The sequence below is a fragment of the Narcine bancroftii genome, chromosome 2, assembly GCF_036971445.1.
Source record: "Narcine bancroftii isolate sNarBan1 chromosome 2, sNarBan1.hap1, whole genome shotgun sequence".
In the NCBI taxonomy this organism is placed as follows: Eukaryota; Metazoa; Chordata; class Chondrichthyes; order Torpediniformes; family Narcinidae; genus Narcine; species Narcine bancroftii.
This window is the reverse complement of record NC_091470.1, coordinates 193,634,384-193,648,864: the sequence shown is the minus strand read 5'-3', so window position 1 is coordinate 193,648,864 and position 14,481 is coordinate 193,634,384. Positions and strand designations below refer to the sequence as shown.

General features: G+C 39.8%; 1 protein-coding gene across 5 annotated transcripts in view; it reads left to right on the top strand.

Moving 5' to 3' along the window:
* LOC138754875 (zinc finger CW-type PWWP domain protein 1-like) overlaps positions 1-14,481 on the top strand; it is a 131,318-nt gene that overhangs the window by 56,805 nt on the left and 60,032 nt on the right. For 4 of the 5 annotated variants that reach the window (XM_069919812.1, XM_069919811.1, XM_069919813.1 and 1 more), the window contains 3 exons: positions 1,539-1,652; positions 9,425-9,541; positions 11,556-11,676. In XM_069919812.1, coding sequence (XP_069775913.1) covers positions 1,539-1,652; positions 9,425-9,541; positions 11,556-11,676 — 352 coding nt within the window. The remainder of the gene's footprint in view (positions 1-1,538; positions 1,653-9,424; positions 9,542-11,555; positions 11,677-14,481) is intronic. The other variant, XM_069919815.1, reaches the window with a different exon arrangement.

The following is a 14,481-nucleotide window of genomic DNA, read 5'->3' as shown; positions in this document are numbered from 1 at the left end:
GTGGGAAAGTACTTCTGCCCAAAAAATTGTCAGTGCCTATAAATATGTGTTATTGTGTTAATTCACAATGGACTAACTCAGGGGTGGCCAAACTATGGCCCCCGGGCCACCCATTTTTAAGTGGCTCAGGGTGAATTTTAAAAATAAAATGGAATATAGCCTGTTAGAATATAGACTCTTAACAATAAATTGCACTGGATGTACATTGTACTTCTTAGTTTCAACACTAGATGTTGCTGCCATTTTGAACAACTAAACTCACCTTTGCAATGTTTCTCATCATTGAAAAAGCACCTCATTTAGAAAAAAACACGTCTATCTCAGTTAAAAAAAAGTTTAACTCAGTTGAATAAACATGGTGGAACTGAAATACAGAAAATACAGGAAATGCTGAAAATTTCAGACACGGTGGGAAAATAATACTTTTCCAAAGAAGTCAAGTGTGTTTGTTTGATTTGCAAGGAATCTGTTAAGTTTAATAGACTATCTTTAATAAATAGCTTATATACAGATTGATTCATTGCATTATGATCATTAAAGTGGACACTTGACCATGAACTGTATTAATGAATTTTCAATGGCACAGTGGTTTTTTTGGTCTAAAAACACAGTTTTTCCTGAAGTGAAACTGGTTGAAAACTGCTAGGCTTAATACATTGCTAGGCCAATGTATTATTGGCCCTTAACTCCTTACATTTTTCTCTATGTGGCCCACAACCAAAAAAGTTTGGCTATTCCTGAACTAACTGATGTTCGGAGCACTGGAACATTCAGCAATACCCAGTGTCCATTTGGATGTGTCTGGACAACCTTAAATCATGAAAGAGAGGCTGTCAGTCAATCCAATCAGTTCAGCCTCACATATTGGCAAGGTTGGTATTTATTGACCATTCCTAGTTTCCCTTTCAGAAGATAACTTACCTTTTTATTCTTAGTTTTTAAAGGTTCATAGGTCAATTACAGAATGATTCTACAATGTGCATGGCCTGAAGAAAGAGTGGCCTGGCAGCCTTCCCATTCCTGCACCATCAGAACTATGTTAGGATATTTTTAATGAGGGAAAACTCCACTGAATTCACATACGTTAATTGGGACAGTTCCTGGTGGGATTCTGTCCTGTTGCCCTTGAGCCTTTCTGGCCCCTTTACCAGTGAAAGAGACAACCCAGTAGGTTGTTAGGTCATTTTACAAACACGATTGAGAGTCAGGTACCTGAGATCTAGCTGGAATTCACAAAAAGACCCAACAAGCCAAGAGTGGCAGGTTCTATTTTTTTAAAGGGCGTAAGAGCATTTCAAAGAAGATCATTTATTTGGAATATTGACGCATCTCATGAGATATGCAGCTGCCAGGAAATTGAGGACATAATATATTCATCATAAATTGGAACATTATTTTTTTCCACTGACTATCGCAAAAAATTGCTTTTACTGCACTAAATAATGTAGTTTCAAAAGTGGGAGGGTTATTTGTCTGTAATATTTATGCAAGATATTTCCAAGCAGTAACTTTTTTTTGTTACTAACTCTTGCTTTTAGATGAAGCAAGTGAATCTAAAAAGGAAAGAAGAAAGCATAAACGAAAGGGCCAGCCAAAGAAAATTGTTCCTGAGTTCACCAGATTCATTGATGATGATGAGGAAATTGCATTAGGTGAATCTGGTATTTTTCTACTTAAGCAACATAAATATGTGGACTTTTGGCATTCTTGTTTGGTAAGGACAGGTCAGGTTTGGCGGTATGCACGTATGATCAAATAGTATTCAAACCGAATATGGTTTACAAGCACCGACAATTGATTTCCTTGCAAACTTTTGAGCAAAAAGTGTAGGCCATTCAATCACTTGATCTTGTTAGGAATGATACAGCATAGAAATAGACCCTTTGGCTCTTCTAGTTCATGCTGAACTATTATTCTCCCTAATCCCACTGACCTGCACCTCGACTATAGTCCTCCATACCCCTCCAATCCATGTGCCTTTCCAAATTCTTGTTAAAAATTAAAATTGAGGCTCCATTCAACATGTAAGCTGGCAGCTCATTCCACACTCCCACTGCTCTCTGAAGAGGTTTCCTCTAATGTTCCCTCTAAACTTTTCCCCTTTCATCCTTAACCCATGTCCTCTGTTGTAGGAGCAATTTGGATCATGACAAATTCCCATCTTGATTCTTTTCCTGGCTTAATTCCAGGCTCTTAATTTCCAGATTTAACAACAAAAATGATGACCAATCTCATCTTTCAAATCCCCAACTGTGCAGGGAGAATGAGTTTCATATTTCCTTAATTAGTTCCAGGTGTGCCAGATATCATCTCTACACATTTAAGTATCTAGAGATGACATGTGAACCTTGGATGTGAGTTTCAGCACACTATTTAACTGTAGGAACTTTAAAGCTAAATTCATTTCTATTTCAGGGAAAATACAGAAACAATTCCATAGAATTTTCACCTCGAACTCAGGGACCTAAGTAATTGGCAGCACCCAATTGTTATCTTGACTGAGATACTTGAGATGATTGGTTATTAAATCTGGGTCCTTCCTTATCTCAAATTCAAGTTTATTTTCACATGGGATGACAATAATAAATACCAGGGGACATCTGTTTAAGGTGAATGGAGGAAAGTTTAGAAGAAATATCAAAGGTAAGTTTTTTACTCTTAGAGAGTAGAATGCATTGCTGAGTGTGGTGAAGGACATTGGTACAATAGGGACATTCAAAAGACTTATATAGACACACAGACGTAAGAAAAATAGTGTTAAGAGTGTGAGGAAGGGAAAAAGGTTGAGAGTAAGTTTCCTAAATTGGGACATCATGGACTGAAGGGCTGATGTATCAAAAATGCAATGATTGAGCAGACCAGTAGATGAAATAATAGAGCAGTCAGTATGGAACAAAAGCAACATAACTTTACTCTTTTGGGGTTCCTTCGGGAGTATGAATCTGGTGGTCTGTTATTTCATGCAGGTTGGGGGGGGGGGTGTTTTAGCTGCAATGGGATAACTACTTTTCTAAGGTAGCAGGAGTCAAAAGTGGAGTCCAGGGGGCAGGGGGAGATGTAGTGTGATGGCCTGCCATTCTCAAGATTTAGGCATTTAAGACTCATGAAAGTGATGACGTGTGGAAACATAAAAGAATTTGGATGCTTGATTCTTGTCTGTATTGAAGTTTGAGATCAATATGTACTTGGAGCAATAAGGCACCTGGGCATCAGATAGGAATTTTCCAACATAAACTTTGTGACTGGCTGAGTAGGGACCTTTCCTCCTTTTTCTCATATACAACTAGCTTGGTACAATTATTCACATACTTATGGGGAAACTAATTGAAGGAGCATTTGGGTTGAAAGGGTAAGTGAGAAGAACATAAAAATACAAGACATTTTATTGAAAATAGAGGTATGTGCCGCTTAACATCCATTCAGGCTGTGTCTGACTGCGTATACGTCCATGGTCCCATTATTATTCAGTTACAGTGAGCAAGCTGGCAGCAATTTAGAAAAAGCGATCACTAGCTATAGGAAATTGTATACTGTATACCCAAACTGATCTGACTATCCCCCTCTCTCCCCACAGTCCCAATTTGGTCCTCATACTGATCCCACTGCCCTGCTCTCTCCCCACAGCCCCGTGTCGGTCCCCACACCGATTCCACTGCCCCCCTCTCCCCACAGCCCTGTGTCAGACCCCACACTGATCCCATTGCCCCACTTTCTCCCCACAGCCCCATGTTGGTCCTCACACTGATCCCACTGACCCCCTCTCACCACACTGATCCCACAGACCTGTGTCGGGCCCCACACTGATCCCACTGCCCCATGTCGGTCCCCACACTGATCCCTACTTACAAATAAAATGTTTACAGGTACACTAGATATTAGCTTTTTGTTAAATATGGTGATTTCATAACATCCACATTGCATAAAATCCAATTTCACAGAATGCATCATGTTAAGCAGTTCACATCTGTACGAAAATAATTCATCTAAATATTTCTGAGTCACCAGGACTTCAAATTTGGTTTAGGAGATTAAGCACCATGACTTCTTCCTTTCATTCTCACTTCTGAGTCATGAAAGTGGTTGGTTAAATTTATAGGGCAACAGGGACCAAGATTTATACTTGATATTGAAATATCTTCATGGTTCTCATCCTCAGAGTTCAGCAACCAGCCCAACCCCTCCTTCATCGCCACATCCAGGTCAAACACTTCCCGAGGGAGCAGGTCCATGGAACCTTTTCGTGGGGATAATAGCCACGATATACCAACTGGCAACTCCGATTCACCAGCGGCCATGAGAGAATACCTGCCAAAAGAGGAGGAGGAGGAGAGTGTCCAGAATAGTCCAGCACAGAGTGCTTCAAGGAGTCTATCAAGGGATACGAGGGAGCTCGGCCAGTCTAGAAATTCTGTGTTTGAGTGCCCTCAGATAGAGGGAGAGGTTGGGGATGTTCTTGCTTCCAAATTCTTGGAGCTGCAGCAGGAAGGTTTTCACATCCTGCACAGGGATTTAATGCAGCTGCAAGAAACGGGAGAAGGGATCAATAGCTTTTCACGTAAACTTGCCAAGAGACTGACCAGAATGTCTAATCAAATGTCAGTTTTAGTAGAACTCCTGCGTAGCCTTAACACTGTCCTAGTGCCTAGTCCCATTGTGCAGATATCAGTTGCCTGTCAAACTAGTAAGGAGGTTCAAGATCCTTCGAGGATTGCTTCTCCCTTCACCACCAAAGAGCAAATTGTGTCAGAGCCCATAAACAGCACAGTATCCAGTCCTCCTCTTCTGGCTGTCACACTCAGGAAACGTCGGTCAACCAGGTGTGAAGAGAAAACTTCGAAAGTAGTTATAATGGGTGTTTGAGAGTGGACTATTGACTGACGTACTTTTTGTCCGAAATGTTGAAATTGTTGTTCATGATGAAATTTGTATAATAATTGGTTATTTTAGCAGTTGTCTTGTGAACAAAACTTTTATAATTTAGAGAAGGAGAAGGTATTTTACTTGTTGATCTAGTTTGGCTTTGTTGCCTGTCTGTTGTTGATGTTGTGCATTGAAAACAGTGAATGTACAAGGATACCTTTGGGTACCAGGTTGTTGAGGTTTCTTAGCTATTTGTTAGTTCTCAAAAGTGTATATGAGAATGAAATATCTCAGGACAAATGAGGAAAAATAACAGTTTGTTTACTTCTGCTTAAAACGTTTGAGTTTCCCATTAGAAGCCATTTAAATTTCCTTTATGGCAGTGGTGTGGAAACTAAACTTGGAAAGTGCTGAAACGGGGACCACAAGGCTGTAGTATTGTGGTGCTATGCACCATCTTTCAGAGAGATAGAATGACAAACGAAATGTCAGGATGAATTTTACTGTCTGCAAAGTCGCTCCTTGGTGACTTTCTGCAAGAAGTTTGGAACTTGTAATGATTGTAAACAAGAGCATAAATCAATAATACAGCCCATGTACAATTTTGAAGGCTGATTCCTTGGCAGAAGCCTTAAGACAACCCATCTACTTTTGAGCCGTTGAGAGGTGTATGGAACTGGTGCAGGGAAAATAAGGGAATGTAAAGAGTAAAGGGGTGTAAGATGAAGAACAAATAAATACCAGTTTTTGTGTTTCCATATATGAAACAATAAAGAGTCATGCCAATGCAATCCATTAACTTTGTGTTATTTTTCTTTTCACACCATCCACATGCAATTTATATTATGCTTGTTTGGTGAACAGCTGAACAAATCAAGCATTCTAATGGTACCTTGTTTGAGCGAGGACTTGCTTAACCTCTCACAAACTTGGGACTGCATTGAGCAACCAGATAAGCACAGCAAATAGCAGGTGCCCTAATGCATTAATACATGGACATAATAGGGCATCATGTTAATCTGTATGATACATGATGCAGATTTGCCAGAGGATATGAAACTCTCACTCCTGATGGCGGCTGTCATTTACTTCAGAACTGCAAGGCACGATTTGGATGAAGTCAAAGCCATGTTGGGGGAAGAGATGGTGCATTAAAGGCAAAAAGTAATAAAATGATGAAGAAAATGTTAAACATGTTTTAAAAGAGGAAAAAAAATTGAGGCAATATGTAAAATGACATAACAAAGGGTGGCATGGTTAGCATAGCGGTTAGTGTGTCATTATTACAAAGCTGGCAACTTGGGTTCAAATCTGGCACTGTGTATGGAGTCTACATTCTCGTGTCTGCATGGGTTTTCATCTGGGTGCTGCGGTTTCCTCCCACAGTTCCAAAGGTTGTAGGTCGATTGGGTTTAAATGCTGGAATTGGCTTCTACTGTGCTGTAAGTAAAATTTAAAAATAAACTAAAATTTAAATACCATTGTTTCTAAACAGGAATTTCTTGAGTTATCTGGAACAACAGCTCTAATTTAAAGCCAGTATATAATCCTGGAGTAGTGTCCAAGCAAATTAATTTTGCTTCTTATAACCTTTACTAATTCTTACAAATAGCCCAACTGGTATTTCAGATTGTGATGTTTATTGCCCTCACCAACCACCACAACCCCTGAGGAAGAAGATCTATCATGTGTTTATAGGGCATATTACTGTTAATATGTGTCCGATATCTACTTGCCTATAAACATGAAAGACTGTGGAAAGCAGCTGAGAAATGTTGAGGGTTCAGAGTACTTTATCACTACTCCAGTCTTTTTGTGGACCAGAGCATGGTTCAACATGTGTGCAGATGACAGAAATGAAGGCCCTGGGGAAACCTTTGTGTTTGGTGATCCTGTATTGTGGAAAAAAGCAGATCTAGAATGTTGCCTGTGAAACACCAGTAGGTATTGTGATTGCAGAAAAAGCAAACATCCTGGAGCAGCTTGGCTGGTCACACAGCATCCATATGTAAAGATCTATAACCAATGTTTCAGGAGGGTTTTTTTTCTATTCTTTAAAATTTTTAAAGTGCCCTTTTTGGCTCTGGTCGTTCTTGTCAAGGCTGTAATTTTTATAACTGAGTGGCTTGCTAGGCTGTTTCAAAGGACATTTAAGAGTTACTCATTGAGTTGAGGGGGGAGCAGAGATGTAAAAGCCATACTGGATAAAGATGATAGCTTTCCTGAAGTATATTAGTAAACCAGATGGGGTTTTTTATGGCAGGCTTTTGTGGTTTAATTTTCCAGGACAGGTTGTTTTTATTTCAAATTATGTTGCATTGTGATTTTTAAGTGGGTTCTTGTCTCTAATTTCAAGATTGAACTTCAGACTTGTTACATTATGTTTTTAACTGGCAATGATGTAGATTTACCTTTACCTAAGTAAAAGAGGAGGCCTAGCAGGACAATTTTATTCTACACAAATTACAGGGATCAATCTCACACGGAAGCTAGCCATCTGCTGGCTGGAGCATGGTGCTGCTTCAGCAGAAAGCTGACAGCTGTATTTAACTAAATAACATTTTTAAAATGAAGGGAAACTCAACTGTACTTTGATCTCTTCTACTGACATAAAGAAGTTCCAGTACTTTCCTGGTTTTTGACCACTACTTTAATGCCGTCAGGGTATCAATCAATATGTGTAACTTGTGAGAGTAAAATGCAGGCTTTTTAATCCTAAACACATATGAAGGAGATCACATGAAGATAGTTCTACCATCTTTTTGTGTCTCTACACTGAAGAAGTTCTCCTTTACACTCCAAATCCATTTTGTTCAGGTGCCTGCCTACATTTTGCTCAAGCCCAAAACCTTGGATATGTACCATTTTCTTTGCTGCATAAAGTGTACTGTGTGACCTGCTGAGTTTCTCCAGCATTGTGCTTTTACTTCAATCACGGTGTCTGTGGACCTTCGTGATTGACACACTGAAATATTGCTTGTGTATCAGGAAGGCAATGGATAGGCAATTATAAATTCAGCATTCATTTCATTTTTTGAGGGATAAATAATGCAAAGAGCATAATTTAAAAATCACAAAGCCAAATGTATTTAAAGAATAAGTTTTAGTTAGAGGTTTACATGTTGAGTCAGTTTTTTTGCAATAAGTGGTAATGACTTAGGGAAAAAATTTTTAGGGTTGTTTGTGATGTCTTGTATGTATTCTGACAATTAATCTGAATCTGAAATTATAAATGCTTTCTTCCCTTCACGAAGATTTTATGAGTGTTAGGAGTGCCCGAATTGTGTGTGGAAATTAATGCTGGATTAATACAGATTGGTGGAGTGCCACATAAATAAGGCACAGAAAATGAGGAAGTGAAAAGAGAGAAGACACCCAACATTGTTTCAGGAAATGTCTGCATGCATTGCTAAAACACATTCTTGTTGCAACACAATAACCATTCATTGTTTTGCTTTAATATGCAATTTATTAGGCTCAAGGGATGCTTATTTCTTTCATTATTCAATTGTCGGTGACTTGCTGTCATTTCCACAGGCTCTAAGCTTTGGAATTCTCTGCCTTCAAAATGCTCCTTAACCAAGCCATGATCAATTGTCAAATCTTAGTTACCTTCCTAATCTCTCTTTTAAATATTAAATATTGTTCAATTTTTGTGCACATGAGGTGTATAGGAACATTTTGTTTTGTTCAGTGTCTTATTTAAGCATAGATTGTTGTTCTGTGGGGGTTAATATCTGGCTGCATTGCTGGTCTGGAGGTGCCAATGAATAGTCCAAGGAAAAAAACTACAGAAAGTTGGCCAGCACATTACGGGCATAAGTCTCAACTCCATTAAGTACAAATACAAGAGGCTGTGTCTCAGGAAAGTAGCCTCTATCATCATGGACCTTCACCACCTAGGCCATGCCCTCTTCATACTGAGAAAGAGGTACAGGCGCCCGAAGACGAACACCCAGTGGAACAAAAACAACTTCTTCCCCTCCACCATCAGATTTCTGAATTAACAATGAACCACAGACACTAACTCACTTTTCTTCTTTTTCACTAATTTATTTTTTAAATGTAATTTATAGCAATATTTTCCCCGTAATGTTGCTGCAAAGCATTGACTTTCGTGACAGGGTCATGGCAATAAATTCTAATTTTGACGAACCCTGCTTTATTTTAAATCTGCCTGAAAGTTGGCATATGGGTGAATTTTTAAAGCCTTTGCAAATGCTGAGAGGTTGCTGTGGCTTGAATTACCCTTTGATTTCTCTGCTCTTTTACTTTGGCAGAACTTTGCTTCTCTATAATTACTGACAACTGGATTGCTGACCTTTCTGTGGAGATAGTGATAATCCTCTGCCTCACTGCGACATCCTGTGCTAATGGTGTCCCTGCTGAAATAATAGCAGTGGCTGCTTTTAATTTAGTTGTTGCTGCCATAAAAATACTTGGGATATACACTATTTATGAAATGTAAACTTGAAGCTGCCGTACAGAGTTTTTTCACTCTTGGGTAACTGGTTGTTTACTGAAGGTGACTACTGCTGATTCAGTACTCTTTGTTTCCTTCTAGATAATTATGTCGCTTGGGTTCAATGCAGCAGGAAGGTATGTGGGAAGTGGAGAAGGTTGAAAGACAATGTGGATCCAGCGACCCTGCCACAGGACTGGATTTGCAGTCAGAATCCAGGTACTGAGTAATCTTTCCACAATAAACATCATGATTTTATTGTCCTGGTTAGCCCATCCCTCACAGGAGGGACTGTCAAATTTGTAAATCATTGCTGAAAGTTCACTTAGTTATTATCGCTGGAAGTAAAATACATACAAAAAGATGTATACTTTCCTGTGTTAAAGGCTACTGTTGCTGAATTTAGTAAAATTTAGTCTCCAGACAAGGAAAAATTAAATGTTAAAAAGTTAAAAGAATTCTGGAAATTATCCTGGGTAGGAAATTGGAGGTAAAAAGCAACATTTAGTTCATGGATATGACAGTTTAAATGCCGGGGAGCAGCAGACAGGCACAGGGCACCAGAAATGGGGAGAGCTCTCCCCATTGAGCAGGAGATGATCCTATAGGACCATGAGGCAGATCAGCAAGGGGCTCAGTGGCTGAAGGACCCACACAGGATGCTAGCTGCTGGAGACTTAAATTTAAATTTAAAAAATTTTGAATTTAGACATATAGCACAGTAACAGGCCATTTCAGCTCTCGAGTCTGTTCCACCCAATTTACCCCCAATTAACATACATTTTGAATGGTAGGATGAAACTGGAGCTCCTGGAAAAACCCACATAGTTACAGGGAGAAGGTGCACACTCCTTACAGACAGTGCGGGATTTGAAACCCGGTCCCGATCACTGACGTTGTAAAGGCGTTACACTAACCACTACGCCAACCATGGTCTTAAGAACACGCACAGGCTGCAAGCTGCTGAAGACTGGTTTATGAAAACCAAGTATCAAATCTGGGATTCAAGAGGGTGCTAAGGAGAAGAAGGGTTCTTGAAGGGCCTAGGGTCTTGAAGGCTTCCTGATCTTATGGGAGGTTTGGTCTGGAGATTGGGTGAACAGGAGTCAGTGCAGCAGCAGTGTGGGAGCACTGGAGGCAAATCCAGTGTCTCTGAAGGGACTCTACTTCTCCTTCTATTGTTATGGGCGCCAGGCAATTCTCACTCTGTTTGCCGAATGGCAAGGAATTTTTGAACCTTTGTCTGAAAATGTCCTCCAGTGAGACCTGCTTTACACTGGTCTTTCCCCATCATTTCCAAGTCCATTTTTAAATCAGAATCAGAATTTGTTGTCATGAACATGTCATGAAATTTTGTTGTTTTGCAGCAGCGTCACAAGTGCAAATACTGCTATAAAATTATGTGTAAAAATAAATAAATCAGTGCAAAAATAAGAGAAAGTGAGGTAGCATCTGCAATTCATTGTCCGTTATGTGATCTGATGGTAGAGGGAAAGAAGCAGTCCTTGTGCTTCTGGATGTTCGTCTTCAGGCTCCTGAACTTCCTTCCTGATGGTAGCAGTGAGAAGAGAGTATGGCCTGGGTGGTGAGGGCCCTTGAGGATAGAGGCTGCTTTCTTGAAACAGCTATCATTTTGGGGTGTCTGCCCCAGATCATTAAGGGTGGTGTGGTTGGTGCAACACTTACAGCGCCAGCGATTGGGACCGAGGTTCGAATCCCACGGCATCTGTAAGGAGTTTTTATATTCTCCCTGTGTCTGTGTGGGTTTTCTCCTGGGGTTCCAGTTTCCTTGCACTGTTCAAAACATACTGGGATTGTAGGTTATATGGGTTTAAATGGACTGAAAGGGCCTGTTAACATGCTGTATGTCTAAATTAAATATGAATAAATTAAAGATTCTTGTTTCCCTCTGGCTTTCTTGGAAATATTCTTAAACATTTTAGACCATCGACCCTCTTCATGGAATACTTAATCCCTCTTAGACCCCCAAGCATGCACAAAAATAAATAAATAAATGGACATGCAATTTCCATATGCATTAAGAGGTCACTGTGGAATATTGCTGTGCATAAATTGGTTGCCACTTTTCCTATCTTAGAGCAAAGTCTAAAAATATACTTTTTTGACTATGATTTAGGATTTGCTAAAGTTTGGAAGGCTCTGTATAAATTCATGTCTTTCTTTCATAGCTAAAGATCTCTGGTGATAAATAACTATGACTTGCATGTTGCAGACCCCCTTTACAACATGTGTGACATTCCAGAAGAATTGTGGGATGGAAGAGAAAATGATGTCATTTATGCGGAGTTGGTTCCAGGTTCCATAGTGTGGGCCAAGCAGATTGGATATCCATGGTGGGTTCATGAGTCCACTATACACTGGCTTTTACATTTTATTATAAATTTATTCCCATTCTTTTCAAAATTCAGTTAATTGCCATTAGATCTGAGACACAAAAGTCTTTCCTTTGTTCTTAACTACTAAGATCATAGTTCAAGTTTATTAACATCTGATTGTACGAAACAGCTTTTTCTACATATAGACAAACAATACACATGCAGTACATATATAACAATAAAAAAATATTGTGTAAGAAATAGTAGAGTTTGGAGGGTTTGTATGAGCAATTCATTCAGTAATTTAGCATTCTCACTGGCCCTGGTAAGTATCTGTTTCTTAGCCTGGTGGTGCTGTCTCTGATACTCCTTTATTTCTTCTCCAATGGGAGCAGCTGAAATATGATATGGGTCTTCAACAATTTAGCGACCCTTCTTCAAAAAATGATCCCAGTAGATCAAGTCCATTGTTGGGGGGGGGGGGTGAGGGGGTGGAGGGAGATACCAGTTATCCTCTCTGCACATGTTCTTGTGGATTGACCTCCAATCCAATGCTCTACAGCAACTGTACCACTGTAATGCAGCTGGCCAGGATGCTCTTGATCAAGTTCCTGTAGCCTTGCCCACCTCAGTCTTCTTAGAAATGGCAGTTGTTGTTTCTTCTTCTTGAAAGTGAAGAGATAGGGATAAAAGCATGTTTGTATTTGGTTGTGAGGGCACACACCTACTACACAAAATCAAAGATCCTTCCAAAATTTGCCAGGAAGGAGCGGGTAGTTTACTGTATGGTGTGAATGAATGAATCTTCAAGCCATGCTGAATTTAGTGGCAAGGTCTGATCAACGAAACACAAAAGTCTGCAGATGCTGTGATTGAGTCAAAACATAGATGCTGGAGGAACTCAGCCAGTCTTGCAGTACCCACAAGAGGTAAAGATATATTATCTGATGTTTTGGGCCTGAGCCCTTCTTCAAGGTGTGAGTAAAAAGCAGGCAGGCGTTTAAAATAAAAGAGTACAGACCAATAGACAAAAAGTATTAAATCGAATGGAGAGGGAGCAGGAGAGAGGAAAGGCGATGGGGGGGGGGGGGGGTTGGCTCTGTGAAAAAAGAGCTGGGGGAAAGGAGACAGGGGAAAAAGAGAAAAGAGAGACAGAACCAAAGCAAGGGAGACATAGAGATAGATGTTATTTTTTACAATGTGTCTGCCGAGACAATTGGGTTTATGGATCTTGGGTAGGAGGTAGAACTAGGCAGTGAGGGATTGGGATTTGATCCATGCTTATTTTCAGGTGCCTGCCTGCTTTCTGTCCAGTGAACATTTCAAGGCCTGCTGAGTTCCTCCAGCATTTCTGTGTTCTTAATGTTTATTTGAGCGGCAATGCTGCCATAGCTTCAGCCACCCGGGTTAGAATCTGGCGCTTTCTGTAAAAAGTTTGTACATTCTCCCCGTGTCTGCATGGGTTTCCTCTGAGTGCTCTGGTTTCCTACCACCCTCCAAAATGTAGGTTTATTTGGATTTAAATGGCTGGAATTGGCTTCTACCATGCTGTAAATAAAATTTAAATTTTGCCTATTTCCCAACCACTATATAGCTGACGTACAACTGTGGTTCCAATTTTTGACTGTATTTGAAATGCTTTAAATTTACCAAAGTTATGACCAGGATCTACAAAATTTTATTTTCACATGAACATATTGAGTTGGTTTTTCTATCCCACCTGCTTGCTTGTCTGAAAAGAGAGTCTTAAGATCTGCTCTCCCAGCTCTTCAAGTGCCAGCACAGATTTGGTCCAAAGTTCCACTAGAAGATTTGTTCCTGAAATGTTAATTTACTTTTCAATTCAAATGCCGTTTGATCTGCTCCACCTTTCAAGCAATTTCTGTTTTCTTTAAATAATTAATTCCTATTGGTTTTTTAAAATTAAATTGACATTACAGTAGAATCTGATTCCAGCCATTTAAACTGCTCAATTACACCCAAATGACCTATAACCCACATATGTTTTGAAGGGTGGGAGGAAACCAGAGTCCCCAGGAAAACCCACAGAGACATAGGGAGAACATACAAACTCCTTATAGACAGTGCAGGATTCGAACAAGGGTCATTACTGCCGTGCTAGCTTTCTCCCCTTGAATCTTAATGTGTGATTGTTTCTGGAATATGTAGACTAAACCGTATCTTTATAAAAGCCCCATCAACAGTGGAATTCTTCCTCCAGCATGCACAGAATTATTAGATTAATGTTATCTAACTAGCCACATGTGTGGCAAAAGTAATACAGTAAAGCCCCTGGTATCTGGCACATATGGGGATTGATAGATGCCAGATCAATGTATTTTCCAGTTGCTTGAGCTTACTCTTACAATGCCTAACTACGGTAATCCAGTTGCATTAAGAATAAACCGTTTAAAAGACAAAAATACTACATTGTACTTGAAATGAACAAACTTCACTTTCATGAATATCTAAACCTTAAAGCATTTAACTTTATTTTCATTCGCATTCTTTGAAAACATTTAACCGTTGCTGCACCTGCAGGTTCCTTCCCCTCCACGGTGCTGCCTGAAAGGTGAATAACATTATAGATAATTAACCCCCACCCCTATCCCCCTCCCCCAAGTTTACAGATAAAGCCTCTGACCTGGGCAACTATTACTCAGCAGGGATAAGGAAGCACTTTAAGAAGACACTTTAAGAGAGTCATCCCAACAGTGAGCGGCATCAACCAGTTCTTCACCCTGGATGATGCCATTGCTGTTTCGCACAACTTTATTCAAACATGACCAAGGCCCTCCGCTGGCTGAATATTTGCTCCCATCT